Here is a 15166-nt window from a genome sequence, read left to right as displayed (position 1 = left end):
GGTAATTAGCCTTCTTCATGTCATTTCCCTTCCGGACAGAGGCATCTGAAAGGAAGTCACTATGCCCCACTCTCCTACGTTGTTCCTCCGTTAAAATAAAATCAGGGGTCGACTTACACGTTCCTGACTACATCAAAATTTGTGCAAAGATATTTTCTATGAAAATTATTTGTAATCTGTAAACATTACTGGGATGTAATTGTCTTGAGATGTAAAATCCCATCCTTAGGGTTGAGGGTTTGTTGTGTTTTTTTTTTTTCTCCTTCAAATAAATCCAGCCTTTAAAGTTGAAAGAAATTAAGAGAAAGAACAGAAGAAAGAAATAAAGAAGGAAGAAAGAAAGGGAGGGAAAAACTTGCAAAGAGCCTAGGGCATATCCGGTTGGTTTTCCTTTGCTCTCCACAGTTCTGCCCCCACCCCTCTGGGTAAAACGTACACCTTGGCTGGCCCCCCCTAATCTGAGGCACACTTCCTGCTGTTTCTCCCACATGGTACAGTCTGTCAGGATTCCAGCTTGCTGGGCATACTAGATTTTTTTTTGCTTGCCTCAAAAAAGGGAGCAAAGAGAGGTCACGTGCAAGATTGGTGTTAATTGTACCACTCTACCTCCCTTCAAGCCATCTCAGCCCCCTGGCCATGCCCTAAGTGAGAATCAGTTTTCTTACTCAAATCATAACCAAGTTTTTTGTTTGTTTGTTTGTTTTTTGGTGCCCACTCATCTCTGATGTTCCAAAATTAAAGCGTTTAAGTAAAGCAAAGTGTAGCATCTCTTTTTTCTGAACGCAGCACCTTGGACTGCTCAGCCATTCCCCCCAACGCTGCCTTATTTTCTAAGCTAGTGTACATCCCTGGTGGTATGGTACCAGTTCACCCAGTAACAAGTGCCCAGGGGTATTTACTTTAAGCCATCCAAAAACTCCCGGTTCGGCAGCCAAAATAAAGGGAAGAAAGCATGCTGAGGCCGGCCCACATTTTCTGAGAGCCCCCAGTTCTCGCATGCAGGCTTGGAGCATCCAGATTCTGCTCCAGTTCAGAGTGGGGGCCTGCAGTGGCCCAAGCTTGGAACAGGCACATCCCTTCCTTGTTTGAGAGACCAAGTCACTGTCCAGAAAGAGGCCCTTGGGCCTAAAACATGCCAGATACGGAAAGGAGACCATGTTAATATTTTTTAAAGTTATGATCTTGACAATGTTTGGAATTATTTTCCTTAGATGTGTATGGTGCCGAGCGTGGTAACTTGCACCTATAACCCTAATATGCGGGAGGCTGAGGGTTGCTGAGAGTCTGAGGCTAGCCTGGGCTACAAAGTGCATTCAATGCTAGGTGGGCATACAGTGTAAGACTCTGTCTTAAGAAAATCAACCAGACAAAATGTCTGCAGGACACGGTCTGGTTTCTGCGGCAGCGTACGTGGGCTGATCATTACAACTGTCCATCAAACCAGGACTCGAGAACTTCCACTGTGGTATGGTGAGAGCGTCCTCCGTGTCTGCCTCCTGAGTCTGGTGTCCTTGGCCACCTTCCAGCGAGATCTCAGATGGGGTGCCCTGTGCTTCCCCCCACCCCAAGCTCACCCAGATTCTAGGATTTCAGAGTGCCGGTTTTGTCCCTTCAGTGCACGGACACAAACTCACCTCCAGATTGTGGAAAGCCCAAAATGGGCTTTGAGCATCTAGAGGCAGGTATCGATTCTGAGAGGCTGCCAGAGGCCTAGCTCAGAAGTGATATGCAGGGCCTGCTCCCCTTACCCACGGGATCCCCTTAAAAAAGACAGTTAAGTGTTTAGGCCAGGTATGGGACAGCCACTTCAGTCCTGGAGCTCAAGGGCAGCAGTGGGGCAGGGCGGGGCAGGGCTGATGAGGCTAGGTAAGAAGATTCTGACATCCATATCTGTGCGGAGAGAGGAACAAAGACACCCAGGTGGATGGGTGGCTGCCAGCTGCAGGGCACCACACCCAGGGGCCAGCTGTGCAGATCTGGGGACAAGAGCACAGGGTGGCCATGGCAAGACCAAAGGCCTGCACCTAAAATCGGTGCAGAAGGCATGGAACTCTGGCTGGTTGCCTGGCTGGGGCTGGGGCCAAAAGAGCCAAAGAAATGTTCTCAGGATTGTCCTTCAACCGTAAGGGTTTCTGATTTCGGTGTAATCAAGAAGTTTATGCCGACTTCACGCAAAGAAAACAGGAATCAAAGCAAGTGAGCAGTCTGCAGAAAGCGAGGTTTGTGTGATCTGGACATGCACCGAACAGGAAGTAAGGGTCCCCTGTTCCAATTACACAGGACTGGTCTCTAGTAACCTAATGCCCCCTTCCTTTCTCCCAGAGCCACTGGCGTTGATGTTTGAGCATTGGCAAAACGCAGTTTTTAATTTCACACCTCACAGAGCCCAGCTGAATGCTTCATAACACCGTAAACAGAAGTTGGGCCAAGCACAGCGGACAAACTGGGAGAAGAGCTTCCCCTGATGCCTATACCCTGGGACTGCAAGGGGACAAGACAGCTGCTAACAAACTGGTCGGCTAAGGCCACGGAAATGTGTTTTCTGGTGTTGGGCTGCGGACGCCAGTCTCTCCTCACAAAGCCGTGTTAACACAGCTTGCGCCAAACAGAATCCCTTTCCCCAGAGCCATCCACGAAAGTCGCCTCATTTCTTCCTCGACTTCGTTTTAGTGGTGTCATAAGCACGGACTATTTCCTCCTGGGTGACAGCTCCATGCTCTTCTTGAGAAAAGGCATATCCGTCTACAAAGAAACGCACAGGAAGAAGTGGATTAGGGAACTTTCTAGACCAGTGGTTTTCAAGCTTCTCGATGCCGCCACCCTTTAATACAATTCCTTATGTTGTGCTGACTGCCCCCCCACCATAAAATTATTTTGTTGCTACTTCATTAACCTTAATTTTGCTACTGTTTGTATTGTGAATTGTAATGTAAAATCTCTGTCTTTTCCCATGGTCATGGGCATCCCCCGTGAAAGGGTCGTTTGACCCAAAGGGTCATGACCCACAAGTTGAGAAATGCTGTTCTAGACTAAGGATGAACTACTTTCCAGGAAGACCCCATTGAACTGTGTGGTCACTGAACTTTCTTAGTTGTGGATACGGGTACCTGAGATGAAGACACCTGTGAAAGCAAAGGGGACCATGGTCAAGAGGGATTGCGGTGGCAGGGGGCTGATCAAACAGGGGTGGGAATAGGTAATAGTGGAAGGGCCTATGTTTTCTGTGGCTGGAAAAAAATACCATGGACCAGGTGAAGTATAAACTGAAAGTTTGTTTGGTTCACAGTTCTGTAGACAGGGAGTCCAACGTCAGGAAGCCGTACCTGGTGAGGACTTCCTTGCTGAGACATAGCATGGAGGGTACCATCCTCACTCCTGGACAACAATGTTAATCTGTTGGCTGCAATAGAGCTCACGTGACACTGTCACCCCTAAAGCGTCCCCCTCCGCTAGGTCATCAGAGCAATTGTATGCCCACATGTATTCTGCAAGGTACTCAAACCATAGCAGGCAGGTTTTCTAATTTTGGGGGGCTCAATGTAGACAATGTAAACATGGACTAGGGGGCCATGATCCCACTCCCCTACTATCTATCAAGATGCAAAGTCCCTTATCTTCCTGAGGTTATTTATAAACACGTCAGGAAAGACACCCTTAAGGGCGAAGCCGTCAAAGCACACGGGATGCTTGGAGAGTCCCAGTTTATATGTTGGACTGGTTCCGGCAGGTGAGTAATTGAAATGGGTTTGTTGCTGAGTAATTGAGGAGAAAGAACTCGTGAGAGGGCAGATTTAGTGAATGGCTCCATGACCACAGAAGGACTGAGCCTCACAGGGTAAGAATACAAGCGCCACTTCTATACACAGCTTGAAAATGGCTCAAGGAACCCATCGGTGACGCCTGATACTACGTTCCCACTTCAGTTCCTCCCGGCTGAGGAAACTGAGACCCAGAGACGTTTTTACTTCCCCAAGTCACAGATCGGGAAGCAAAGCTGGGCGGTGTGACAACTTCTCAGAACTCTTGCTGTGGCAGAGTACCAGTGCTCATCAGCTAGACGTCCCCGCCAGAAGACCACAGTCAAATCCTGACAGTCGTCGGGATCCTGTCTTCCTGCTGTGCTTTATCAACGGAGCTGATCACTGATGTGCTATTTTTAAACATTTTTCTTTTTTTGTAGTGTGAGGGATGGAACCCAAGGCCTCCTGCATCCTAGGTAAGCGCTCTGAGTCATACCCTCCCTCTCCCGCCATATTCTCTAAAAGGAGAAAAAGAAATCAGAAAAGGCCGGCAGCTGTCAGCTTGTTGACTGGGTCAGTAATCTCCTCAGATGTTGGACAGAGAGTAAAGTCTGCAGGGTGGGAAGACACAGTCACAAGCAGGACAGGCTGGCAGAAGGCTGTGGGGAAAACCCCATGCTGTTGTTCATTTGTGTGGCCAGAACCCAGAATCCCTGTCCCTAGGCTGGCTTCCTGTCCTTCAGGAGAATGAGCCTGCCAGCTACACCACAGAAGTCTAAAGGCTTGGATGGGCCCCAAGGATTCTCAGGCATAGTGGGCATAGACACTGGGGGTTCCTGAGGACACTGGGCCTGGGCAGTCGGGAGGAAACTTCAGACCTGGCAGTCATAGGAGAGGGGAAGATGAAGTCAGGGAGACTGAGAAAGCATGGAAAGTGGGAAGATTGACCCTGTGTGAGCACAGATGCAGAGACATACATTCCTGCCTGCTGCCCAGTTCCAACAAAAATGAATCCCCCCAAATAGGAAGTCCCTCCTGGGATTTTTTTTTTTTTTTTGTATTTTAATAAACAAAGCTTGCTTGAAGATCGGAGTACAAAGCTAAGTCACTAGAGGCCAGGAAGTGGTAGCACACACCTTTAGTCCTAGGACTTGGGAGACAGGAGGCACACGGATCTCTGTGAATTCAAGGCTACTCTGAGCTATACAAGATGGATCCAGAAACAGATCCAGGTGTTGGTGGCTCACACCTTAAGCCCTAGTGTTTGAGAGGCACACACTTTTAATCCCAGCACTAGGGAGGTGGAGACAGGAGTGATGTGACTGGGTGGAGAGAGATCTATAAAGAAGAAGAGACAGGAGCTAACTGGAGTGTGGAGCCTAAGGTTTGTTGGAGACACAGTGCAGTCTAGGAAGTCTGAGGATCACCCCCTTTGGTCTGAGCATTGGTAGAGGTAAAGGGTCTCTCTAGTGGCTTGCTGCTCTGCTTCTCTGATCTTCAGCTTTAACCCCTATATCTGTCTCTGGGTTTTTATTATTGGTTCTGCATCCACTATGTGGTCATCGTAGGGAAGCAGCTCCCAGTATAGCATGGACCCCAGAGCCAGGCCAAAGCCAAATGGAGGCTGGGGAGAGGGTTCAGCAGGTGCTTGCTGTTCAAACTTGGGAACTGACTTTATACCCCAGAACTCACATATAGGTGGAAGGAGAGACTGAGCCTACAAAGTTGTCTTGTGACCTACACACAAACCCCTGGTACTCCCCAAAAGTGGGGTGGTCTTGAGTAGAGGCAGAAGCCAGCCTGAGTGGGAATTTCCACTGAAGCCACACCCTGTCCTCAGGCCCTGGGGACAGGGGCTGCTGTGGGACAATGGTTTTACCCTGTAAAAATTTGTTTCTTGTACTTGTTTAATAAAATGCTGATTGACCAGTATCCAGGCAGGAAATATAGGTAGGGCAACCAAGCAGGAAGTAGAGGCGGGGCAATGAGAACAGGAGGATTCTGGGAAGAGGAAAGACTCAGTCTGTAGCCGTCATCCAGACGCAGAGGAAGCAAGATGTGACTGTCTCGCTGAGAAAGGTACCAAGTCATGTGGCTAACACAGACAAGAATTATGGGCTAATATAAGTTATAAGAGTTAATAAGAAGCCTGAACTAATAGGCCAACAAGTTAATGTAGGCCTCTGTGTGTTTTTTGGGACTGAACGACTGTGGGACCTGGTGCAACAGAAACCTGCCAACAAGGGGCTTCCTTATGGTGCTGTCCACACAGGTGGCCTTGCTTCATACATCCTGCTTCTGTGAGGTAAGGAACAAAGGCTGCCTCACCTCTGTTCCCAAAGATCTTCTAGAAATGGGCCATGGCTTGCTGGAGTTCTCTGTGAAGAAGAGGGGCTGCTTCCCCTCTGCCTCATCTCTGTCCAGGTCCCTGCCCTGACCACACACAAGGTGTGCTTTGTGAGGCATTTTTACTGCGGTCCAAGAGGACAGTCTTTCTTGGATAGTTTAAAGCAAATCTAGTTCAAAACAACAACAAGAACAGCAGCAACGAAACCCCAGTGTGTCCTTTGTTTTACTACAGTTAACCTTGACAATGTGCATTCTCTAGTCCTCTAACAAGGAATGTTTTGTGTGTCCCTGAGGGCCATCAGGTCCCCGCAGGTGTCCCTGGACGAAATGTACTGCTGGAATGATGGCAGTGGCTGCTGCAACCCACCGGGGAGACCCTTTGGTCTGAAGGAAGCCATTGTGGTCAAGGGCAGGCTTTCCAGAGAGAGTCTAGGAATGAGGCAAGAGAGGAGAGGACTACTGTGCTCCCTCTAAGAAGATGGCATTCTCAGTTGGCTGGGCATCTACTCTGGATGGTGACCAGATGGCTGGAGGACCGGGGGCACAAAAGGGAACTTCTTGTCCTTGCTTGGCCATTACCAGGCTTTGTAACCTTGGGCTGGTGAAGCTGTCTGGGTTTGGGTTTGCTTCTCTGTAAGATGAAATGGCCTGGGACAAGGCAAGTCCTACCTCTAATCGCTCCCGTCCTTCCTGAGGGCTCCAGGATGCTTCACCTTGAAAACTGCTAAATTTTTTAGCACGCTCTCTCCCCTCTCTCTCTCTCTCTTCACCTTGAAAACTGCTAAATTTTTAGCACGCACTCTCTCTCTCTCTCTCTCTCTCTGTGTGTGTGTGTGTGTGTGTGTGTGTGTCCGTGTGTGTGTAGGGGGGGTGTACTGACTGGTTTTGTGTGTCAACTTGACACAAGCTAGAGTCACCAGAGAGGAAGGAGTCTCCAGTTGAGGAAATGCCGCCATAAGATCCAGCTGTAAGGCATTTTCTCAATTAGTGGTCAATGGGGAAGGGCCAACCCGTGGTGGGTGGTGCTATCCCTGGGCTGCTGGTCCTGGGTTCTATAGGAAGGTGGTGCTGAGAAAGTCATGGGAAGCAAGTCAGTAAGCAGCTCCCCTCTATGGCCTCTGCATCAGCTCCCTCCTCCAGGTTCCTGCCCTGTCTGAGCGCCTGTCCTTGACTTCTTCAGTAATGAACAGCAATGCTGAGGAGTAAGCCAGATAAACCCTTTCCTCCCCCACTTGCATTTTGGTCATGGTGTTGCTTCACAGTAATAGAAACCCTAACTAGGATAGGGGGTTATGGATGAAGGTTGTGAGTGAATGAATGTTAAGACATAAATATTATTAGGGTTAACACAAACATAAGTAATCAAAACATAAGTAAATAAATAATAAATACTAGTTAGGGGTGTCGTTTTGGACACCCAACTCTGGAAGAGTCTTAATTTCATGGCAATAGAGGCTAGTAAGGGGCTCCCTCAGTTAACTCTGTGTGAGGGTTTCTAGGCTTCACTTCAGAGAGACAGGCAATACTCACTCTCATCCTGACCTGTTCTCAGGTGAGCAGAGTGTGACCAAATGGCCTTCTTGAGGCAGAAGGATAGTAAGCTCAAAGCTAGGTGGGGCAATAGATTGAAAACCATCTCAATGGGAAGTAAAAAGAGCTCTGGCACTCTTGATCAATGGCAGAGGGCTTGCCTGGTGTAAGGTTCTGGTTCCCTCTCGAATGCAAAGGAAGGAAAGAAGGAAGGGAGGGAGGGAGGCAGGGAGGGCAATATGCTGATAGATTTATTCTAGGGAGGGGTAAGATTTTCCTAGGCAGAAAATCTCTCCTTTTAGAAACCAGGTCTGATGGGAGTTAGGCTGGCACAGGTTCAGCAAAAAGATAGGTCACAGGGTCACTCACTGACTATACTTGCCAACCCCAAAGCCTGACCAGGAAACAGGATTTCTTTCTAGGTTAATCTGGGGGACATTTATCTGGTATTTGCTTCCCTATGGTGTAACATGAGTGTCTGCTTATTGCGGTTTCTGTCCTGCCCAGTTCCCACAGCCGGCAAGTCCCAAAGAAAATCACACAGAGAGTCTATATTAATAATAAACTGATTGGCCCATTAGCTCAGGCTTTTTGCTAACTCTTATAACTTATATCAACCCATTATTTTTATCTGTGTTAGCCACATGGCTCAGTACCTTTTTTAGCAGGGCAGGTCACATCCTGCTTCTTCGGTGATCTGGGCAGGACTGCGGAAAGAGCTTCCTTCTTCCCAGAATACTCCTGTTCTCATTGTCCGGCCTCTACTCCCTGTCTGGTTGACCCGCCTATACTTCCTGCCTGGTCAATCAGTGTTTAGTTAAAACATGATTGACAGAATACAGACAATTCTCCCACACCACTATGGGGAGTCAGGGGAATCTCTAACTCTCTAATTTTCCCACTTGAGTCCATCATAGGGAGTCTTGGTGGGGAGCTGGGGACCTAGAGGAAGCATTTCCTGATCCAACTTGGGAACATCCCTGGCTCCTGCTCCTAGATCTCACCAGAATCTACAAAAGGCTCATGGGAGGGGCAGTGATGGAGGGGTGTGTGGTTTATTTCTTTAGTTGTTTTGTCTTGTTGGGGTGGAACATTTGGTGAAAGTCAAGTTGACAAAGTCAAGTCATTCCCTCATCCCCCCAATTTTAGAATAAAATTCTTACTCTCCATTTCCTTGATCCTGAAATCTGAGAGTAGTTTAATGAAAGTATTATTTCAGAGGTAATGTGAACCATGATGCTGATGAGGAAATTCAGACTGTGTAGGAAGTACTGATCTCAGTTATTAGTGCTGCACACCAGCTGGTAATGAGAGCTGCATTAGTCTGGTTTTCATCACGACAATGGAACATTCAAAGCTGAGAGCCTTATAAAGAAGATTTATTTCATCTCATAGATTTGGAAGTTAGAGGTTGAGGGACCATATCAACTGATGGGTGTGCTGGCAGGGTCCCAAGGTAGCACAGGACATCACGGTGACAAGAGATAGGAATGTGCACATGACTTCTGGTCTCTGTCTCTCTATCCGTTACCCCCCATACAACCACAGGATTCAGTTATGAGGGCTCCGCCCTGATGACTTAACCTAGTCCTAACCATTGCTAAAGATTCTGACTTAAGTTCTGTCCCTTCTACAAACCATGGTGACAACAGAGCACTGAAGATTAGAGTCTCTCAGGTTTCCAGGGAGGCTGGGGTCTGGGACAGTAAGTCAGTTGGAGGGGAATGGTCAAGGCTCAGAGACATTACACAGACCTTCTGAGATCCAGAACTAGCTCTGGGCACTTGAAAGTCTTGTTGGGAATGGTAGGAGCATTCTAAGCTGTTTAACAGGCTCCAGTACTACTCATTGAGGGTTTAAAGTTTTGTTGAGATTTTATTTATTTTTATTTTATGTGTATGAGTGTGTGTCTAAATATATGTCTGTGTACCCTGTGTGCCTGCAGAGACCAGAAGAAGATACCAGATTCCCTGGGCCTGGAATCACAGATGGTTCTGAGCCACCATGTGAGCACTAAGTATTGAACTTGGGTCTTCTGGAAGAGTAGCTAGTGTTCCTAACTGCTGACCCATCTCTCCAGCCCTCCACTAAAGGTTGAAATCAATGTGGTATGATTTTAGAAGCTGTCTTATTTCTTGCATTTCTTCAGTTAGACTTTTTTAATTTTGACTTTCAAGTGTTGATTTAAGGAAACCATGAGGTCATGTTAAGAGTTCTAGCTTTCCTTTAGACGTATGAGAACACATGTAATTTTTTTTATACTGAAAAATGAGCCTTGGCCTTGTGCATGCTGAGTAAGAGGTCTGTCACTGAGCCCTCTCTCCTGCCCTCATTTCACTCTCTGAGACAGGATCCCGCTGAGTTGCCCAGGCTGGCCTTGAACCCACTTTGTAGCTCATGCAACTTTGAACTTGTCATCCCCCTGCCTCAGACTCCTGGTCTGGCTGTACATATTCTTTCTGTGATTACTCTGAGACAGCTGTTAGGAAAGCAGTGTGGTCCATAGTGTGAATGTATCCATCCTAAAGGCTTTATATACTTCCTGTGATAATGTGTAAGGATGTCATACAATTCTATTGTCTTTTTGGAGAAAAAAGTTGAAATTTTGAAAAATACATACACTGTCCAGAGCTACTCGGCTAACTGAACAATAACCACAATATCTAACACCTACTGAACTCTTTAGGCCCTGTATATATGATCTCATTTACCCTCCCACCAACCCCAGCTGGGTTCTCACATTGTTCCCATTTTACAAATGCAGACACAGAGAGGCAGGACAGGAACCCAGTGTTGTGAGTCTCAGAGGGGACTCCTGCAGTGAGAGTCCAGAGGGGACCCCTGCAGTGAAACTCCAGAGGGGACCCCTGCAGTGAGAGTCCAGAGGGGACCCCTGCAGTGTGAGTCCAGAGGGGGCACCCCTGAAGTGTGAGTTTAGAAGGGACCCCTCTAGTGAGACTCCAGAGGGGACCCCTGCAGAGTGAGCCCAGAGCAGCACTCCTACAGACTGCTGTGCTTGGAGAATCCCATCAATTCTCATACCTTGACTTCTGCCTCACACATCCAACATGGCTGTTACCCATGACAATGACCTAGAAGCCACAACATAGCACCACTACCTGTTGTATACGGGTACTCTCTGCTTGCGCCTCTGATTTTGTGCCCTCAGGGCTTTGCTACACCCTCCTTGGGCTGTGGGAAATAGGGAGGAGCGGAGGTCTGATGGGTAACATGAGAATGTCTCTGTTGGCAGGTGGAGCTCAGCGGAACTGCCCAGCAGACCACCAGTGTGCTCTTTATGAGCCCCGGCCTTCAGTATTCTCACACTCTGTCAGGTGTGGTAGCCATCCCTGGCCTGGCTGCCTCACTCCCCCTGCCGTCTGCCACCCACTGTTTCCCACTGTCACTTACGGGTGACACACTGCTGGATGGAGCCTGCTCGGAAGAGCGTCGGGGGTGTCTTCCTGCTAAGTCGCTTGATCAGACGGTCACGCTCGTTCATCCTGCAAGAGAACAAAGAAGGTCAGGGCCCAGATCACCCCAACACCTCTCTGAGGGATCCAGATAGCCTCATAGCCTCAGACTGAGAGAAGGAGCAGAGTGGCCTCCTGTATCAGAAGGTTCGTTCCTGTCCCAGAGGCACCAGGCAGTATGTATGCCCTTTCATGCCTTTCTCCCCCCTCCACCTCTCTCCCCATGTTAAAGCCAACCCCAGAACGGTTATGTACTTGGAGAGTGGACCTGTCATACGGTAAAATGACATACAGATGGGCCTGATCTTTATAAGGAAAGGCAATCAGGAGTCAGACAGACACACACATGGGGAAGTCTATGTGAGTACCCAGGCAGAAGACACGGAGAAGCTGAAGACATCAGCCCTGTGGACATTTCTGGCTTAGATTCAGAACTCAGGACAGAGAGGCATTCTCCTCGCTGAGGCACTTGGTCGAAGCAGCTGGAATTCCGAGAAGACAAGTCCACAACCCCCACTGCTGTTTGCTGAAAGCTCAAGCACCCTAAGAGTTTGGAGCCTGAGGATATCTGTGCGTATCACAGCCCCTGCATGTACCCAAACAGCAAAGACTAGAATTGACTTCATAAAATTAAGAACTTTAAACTGGGCACAGTGGTGCACACCTGTAGCTTCAGCTACTCGGAGCCTAAGAACCCAGCATCACTTCTACCCAGGAAATTGAGGCCAGCCTGGGCAAATAGGTAGTAAGATCCAATCTAAACAAAACAAAACAAACCAAACAAAAAACCAAAACACGTAGGGCTGGAGAGATGGCTCAGTGGTCAAGAGCACTTGCTGCTCTTGCCGAGGACCAAGGGTCTAATTCATTCATTCATATTTGTGTTTCTGCTGGATTGTTTATCTTTTTGCTGTCAAGTCATAGTGGTTTCTTATGTAATTGACATGCCAGGTCACATGACGACTCATAATCATCCATAACTGCAGTTCCAAGTGATGGCCTTGGACACCACACGTACATGTGGCGCACATACACACAGCAGGTCAAACACTCACACATGAAACTTTAAAAGTCCAAGAAAAGTTAAAATATATCAAAGGACCTTACAAAGGAGAAAGAGGAAACTACAAAATGGGAGAAACTATAGTGGTATATATTTGTATTTTTTTAAATATTTATTTATTCATTATGTATACAGTATTCTATCTGTGTGTATGCCTGCAGGCCAGAAGAGGGCAGCAGACCTCATTACAGATGGTTGTGAGCCACCATGTGGTTGCTGGGAACTGAACTCAGGACCTTTGGAAGAGCAGGCAATGCTCTTAACCACTGAGCCATCTCTCCAGCCCCTATTATTTGTATTTTAATAAATTAATCTTGCCTGAAGACCAGAAGCAAAGCTAAAGCCACTAGAGGTCAGGTAATGGTGACACACAACTTTAATCCCAGGATTTGGGAGACAGAGGCAGATGGATCTCTGTGAGTTCAAGGTTACCCTGGTGGTGAGGGAAGTCCTTCTGTCTATGTGTTGCTTTTATGGTTAATGAATATATATGTTTCTGTCAGTGGCTTAGCAGAAATAGAGCTAGATAGGAAAACTAAACTGAATGCTGGAAGATAGGAGGTGGGTCAGTGAGAAGCCAAGGCGCCGCCAGAGGAGAAAGTGTGAGCTGCCAGTTGGAACCTCGCTGGTAGGCCACGAGCCTCAGAGTAAAATATAAAATAATAGAAATGGGTTAACCAAAGATATAAGAGCTAGCTAGAAATATGCTTAAGCTATTGGCCAAGCAGTATTGAAAATAATATGGTTTCTGTGTGATTATTTCAGGGTCTGGGCAGCAGGGAACAAACAAGTGGCCTTTCCCAACACCCTGGACTACACAAGATCAATGCAGAAGCAAATCCAGGTGGTGGTGGTGGCCTACACCTTTAATCCCAATACTAGGGAGTCCTACGCCTTTAATCCCAGCACTAGAGGGTGTTGTTCTTCTTTCTTGGCGTGGGGTGTATCGCGGAGCCGGAGGAAGGGAGACCCAGGACGCGACCACGTGCGTGGGAGGATTATTTATTAGGGAAGGGTGTGCTCGACAGGGCGGGGTCAAGGGGAGAGAGGAACAAGAAAGAGAGAGGGGATGAATTTAACACTGGTATATATAAGAATCTGCGTAGGCGTGGTTGTCCGTTGTGGTGTTTCTGGGAAATGTAGTCTTCCCGTCCGGCGGGGTGAAACTGATCCCCCTGGGAGGTGTGGTCCTCATCCCATGAGAATCACAGAGGGAATATAAAATGCAAGGAGAGAGAGGCTTGGACTACTTGGTCTGCCGTTACCCAACCTTAGAAGAGGTAAGAGTTTTCTAGTGGCTTGGCTACTTTGCTTTGGTTTTCGGGTTGAGCCTCAATTTCTGTCTCTGGTTTTTATTATTCATGCTACAAGGAACATTTGCTAATTAATTGCTAATTAATCATATCTGATAAGGACCTGGCATCTAGAATACATAAGTAACTCTTACGAATGAACAGCAAAATGATGAATAATCCAACTGAAGCATGAACAAAGGACTTGAATACATTTTTGTACAATGAAGATGCACACTGATCAGCAAGCACATGCAAAGGTAACCAACATATTCATGAGTGGGAAAATGCTAATCAAAACCACAATGAGACACCATTTCACACCCACAAGGATGGCGATGAAAACAACCAAAACAAACTCTCAGGAAAGGATGAGGGTTGGAAAAGGTGTGGAGAAACTGGAACCCTCTTATATCACTAGTGGAACTACAAGATGGTCCCTCGGAACTTAGCCTGAATCAGTGATATCAATGATATCACTGGGCCACTCTACTCCTAGATACAGACACTCCACTGCTAGATACAGACGCTCTACTCCTAGATACAGACAGATGTTCTGCTCCTAGATACAGATGCTCTACTCCTAGATACAGACAGACGTTCTACTCCTAGATACAGACAGAGGTTCTACTCCTAGATACAGATGCTCTACTCCTAGATACAGACGCTCCACTCCTAGATATAGATGCTCCACTCCTAGATACAGACGCTCTACTACTAGATACAGACAGACGTTCTACTCCTAGATACAGACGCTCTACTCCTAGATACAGATGCTCTACTTCTAGATACAGACGTTCTACTCCTAGATACAGACGCTCTACTCCTAGGTACAGATGTTCTACTCCTAGATACAGATGTTCTACTCCTAGATACAGACGTTCTACTCCTAGATACAGACGTTCTACTCCTAGATACAGAAACTCTACTCCTAGATACAGACGCTCCACTCCTAGATGCAGACTCTCAACTCCTAGATGCAGATGCTCTAACCCTAGATGCAAACTCTCTACTCCTAGATACAGACCTCTACTCCTAGAAACACTCAAACTAAATGAGACTGGAATCAGAAGATCCCTGCATACCAACAACCATGCCAACATTATTCACAGACATGAAGGGGTGAATATCAAATATCCATCAACTGATGAATTAATGAACAAAATGTGGCATCTCCCTAGGAACTCATTACAAGGACTATTACGTTGTGTAGTATAGAGGAATTCAGCCATGGTCCACGATACACACAGACATACTTTGAAAACATACCTGGCCCCAAAGACTGGGCATGAGCATCCAAAATTTCCAGACTAGGCAAATGTGTGAAACAGAAAACTACAAGTTGAAGCTGCCAATGACCGCAGGGCGTGTGTGTGTGTGTGTGTGTGTGTGTGTGTGTGTGTGTAGTTGGGTAGAATGAATGTTTCAGCGTGATGAGTTTCTAGGGAGATAGTCATGTTCTAAAAGTCTGGCAGGGGTTCATAACATTGGAAACACAAATGCCACAGAACTGTAGGCTTTAAAGTGAAAATTCTAAGTTCTATAAATTTTATCACAACTGAAAGAAGGAAAATTCAATTTTAATAAAGAAGTAGGTCTTGACTCAAGACCAATTCCCTCCCATCCTCCAAACTGCTGGCATCTTGATAGCTCATTTCTCCAGTGCCCGCCGCGGGGGTGTTGAAGTAAAGTGTTGTCTTCGCTTATCCGCCCCCCCCC

At 47.2% G+C, this 15166-nt stretch overlaps 1 protein-coding gene across 1 annotated transcript in view; it reads right to left on the bottom strand.

Annotated features, from left to right (window-relative positions):
• Positions 1-2622: 2622 nt before the first annotated feature.
• Atp8a2 (ATPase phospholipid transporting 8A2) overlaps positions 2623-15166 on the bottom strand; it is a 448432-nt gene continuing 435888 nt past the window's right edge. The window contains 2 exon segments of the mRNA XM_038310231.1: positions 2623-2742; positions 11031-11122. Coding sequence (XP_038166159.1) covers positions 2645-2742; positions 11031-11122 — 190 coding nt within the window. The 3' untranslated portion in view covers positions 2623-2644.

The sequence above is a fragment of the Arvicola amphibius genome, chromosome 13 (assembly GCF_903992535.2).
Source record: "Arvicola amphibius chromosome 13, mArvAmp1.2, whole genome shotgun sequence".
Taxonomy (NCBI): domain Eukaryota; kingdom Metazoa; phylum Chordata; class Mammalia; order Rodentia; family Cricetidae; genus Arvicola; species Arvicola amphibius.
Note: the sequence above shows the minus strand (reverse complement) of the source record. Positions and strands in the feature narration are given on the sequence as shown.